Source organism: Aureococcus anophagefferens, assembly GCF_000186865.1.
Source record: "Aureococcus anophagefferens unplaced genomic scaffold AURANscaffold_167, whole genome shotgun sequence".
NCBI lineage: Eukaryota > Pelagophyceae > Pelagomonadales > Pelagomonadaceae > Aureococcus > Aureococcus anophagefferens.
Window position 1 is genome coordinate 1 of NW_008705711.1, and position 1,059 is coordinate 1,059.

At 53.7% G+C, this 1,059-nt stretch overlaps 1 protein-coding gene across 1 annotated transcript in view; it reads left to right on the forward strand.

Annotated features, from left to right (window-relative positions):
* Nucleotides 1-37: 37 nt before the first annotated feature.
* AURANDRAFT_68481 (hypothetical protein) overlaps nt 38-1,059 on the forward strand; it is a gene marked incomplete at both ends in the record, with an annotated part of 3,230 nt that continues 2,208 nt past the window's right edge. Inside the window, 2 exons of the mRNA XM_009044175.1 lie at nt 38-693; nt 732-819. Of these exons, the coding sequence (XP_009042423.1) occupies nt 38-693; nt 732-819 (744 nt within the window). The remainder of the gene's footprint in view (nt 694-731; nt 820-1,059) is intronic.

Here is a 1,059-nt window from a genome sequence, read left to right on the forward strand (position 1 = left end):
TGGCAGGGATATTCTCAAGGACAAGTTGCGACTTAAGATGGCCATGGCTGGCTTGAAGCGTCGACAGAAGTCCCCCAAGCGCAAGCATCCGGTGACAGTGGCACATATTAAGCAGATCCAACTGGGGTTGGACACTGGGCTGTGGGATGACTTGCTGTTACTCACCGCGGTGTCTTTCGGTTTCTCCTTTTTGCTGCGTGCCTGTGAATACCTGTCAAAGGATGGTGTGGTCCACGAGGACAAGGTCCTCCGCATGGAGCATCTCCACATCTTCCAGGCAGGTCACAAGTTGGGGTGGGAACAAATTATGGCAGCGGACGAGTTGGTCATCCACATCCCAGGCTCCAAAACAGACATCTACAACGACGGTTACAAGCTCAATATCAAACTGCGAGCAGGTGACACGCCGTCTGACATCAACCCGTTATGCCTCCTTAGGCAGCTGTACACAATGAACCCAGCCCGCTTCGGAGCCAACGGGTCCAAGCGGCCCGTGTTCTGCTTAGCCTGCGGTAGGGTCCTGGAGCGTAGCACAGTTAACACAGCGCTCAAAGCAGCGGCGGTGGCTCTGGGTCTGGACCCTGCTGATCACGCCACCCATTCGCTGCGGGCTGGTGGAGCTACAGCCTTGTATGCCATCGGGTGGCCCCCTTCAAAGATCCAGCGTCGAGGGCGGTGGCTGTCTGATTGTTGGTTACTGTATATTTGGCCGGACAGGGAGGAGGCAACAGGTCTCATGGAAGACGTGGTCTCCAGTCCGGCCCCCTTGTTCCATATTTAAAAAAAAAGAAAAATTACTTTCCTCATTATGTTGCAGAAGTATGGCTGAGGTGGCTGCGCCATCCAAGCGCGGTCCGTCGGCCTTCATCCTGGCATATTTAATTGAAACTGAGCTCAACCTCCCCTCGAGGGAGGATCTTACTTGCTTCCTTTAAGGCCAAGTGGACGGAAATTGCATTTACGGCAGTACAATATGTTTCCGGTAACGAGTTAGTGAGTTCATCATCCAGCTAAATAAAACTGCTGGTTGTGGTGGTCCTCTCCCAGCTCGCCGCTTCC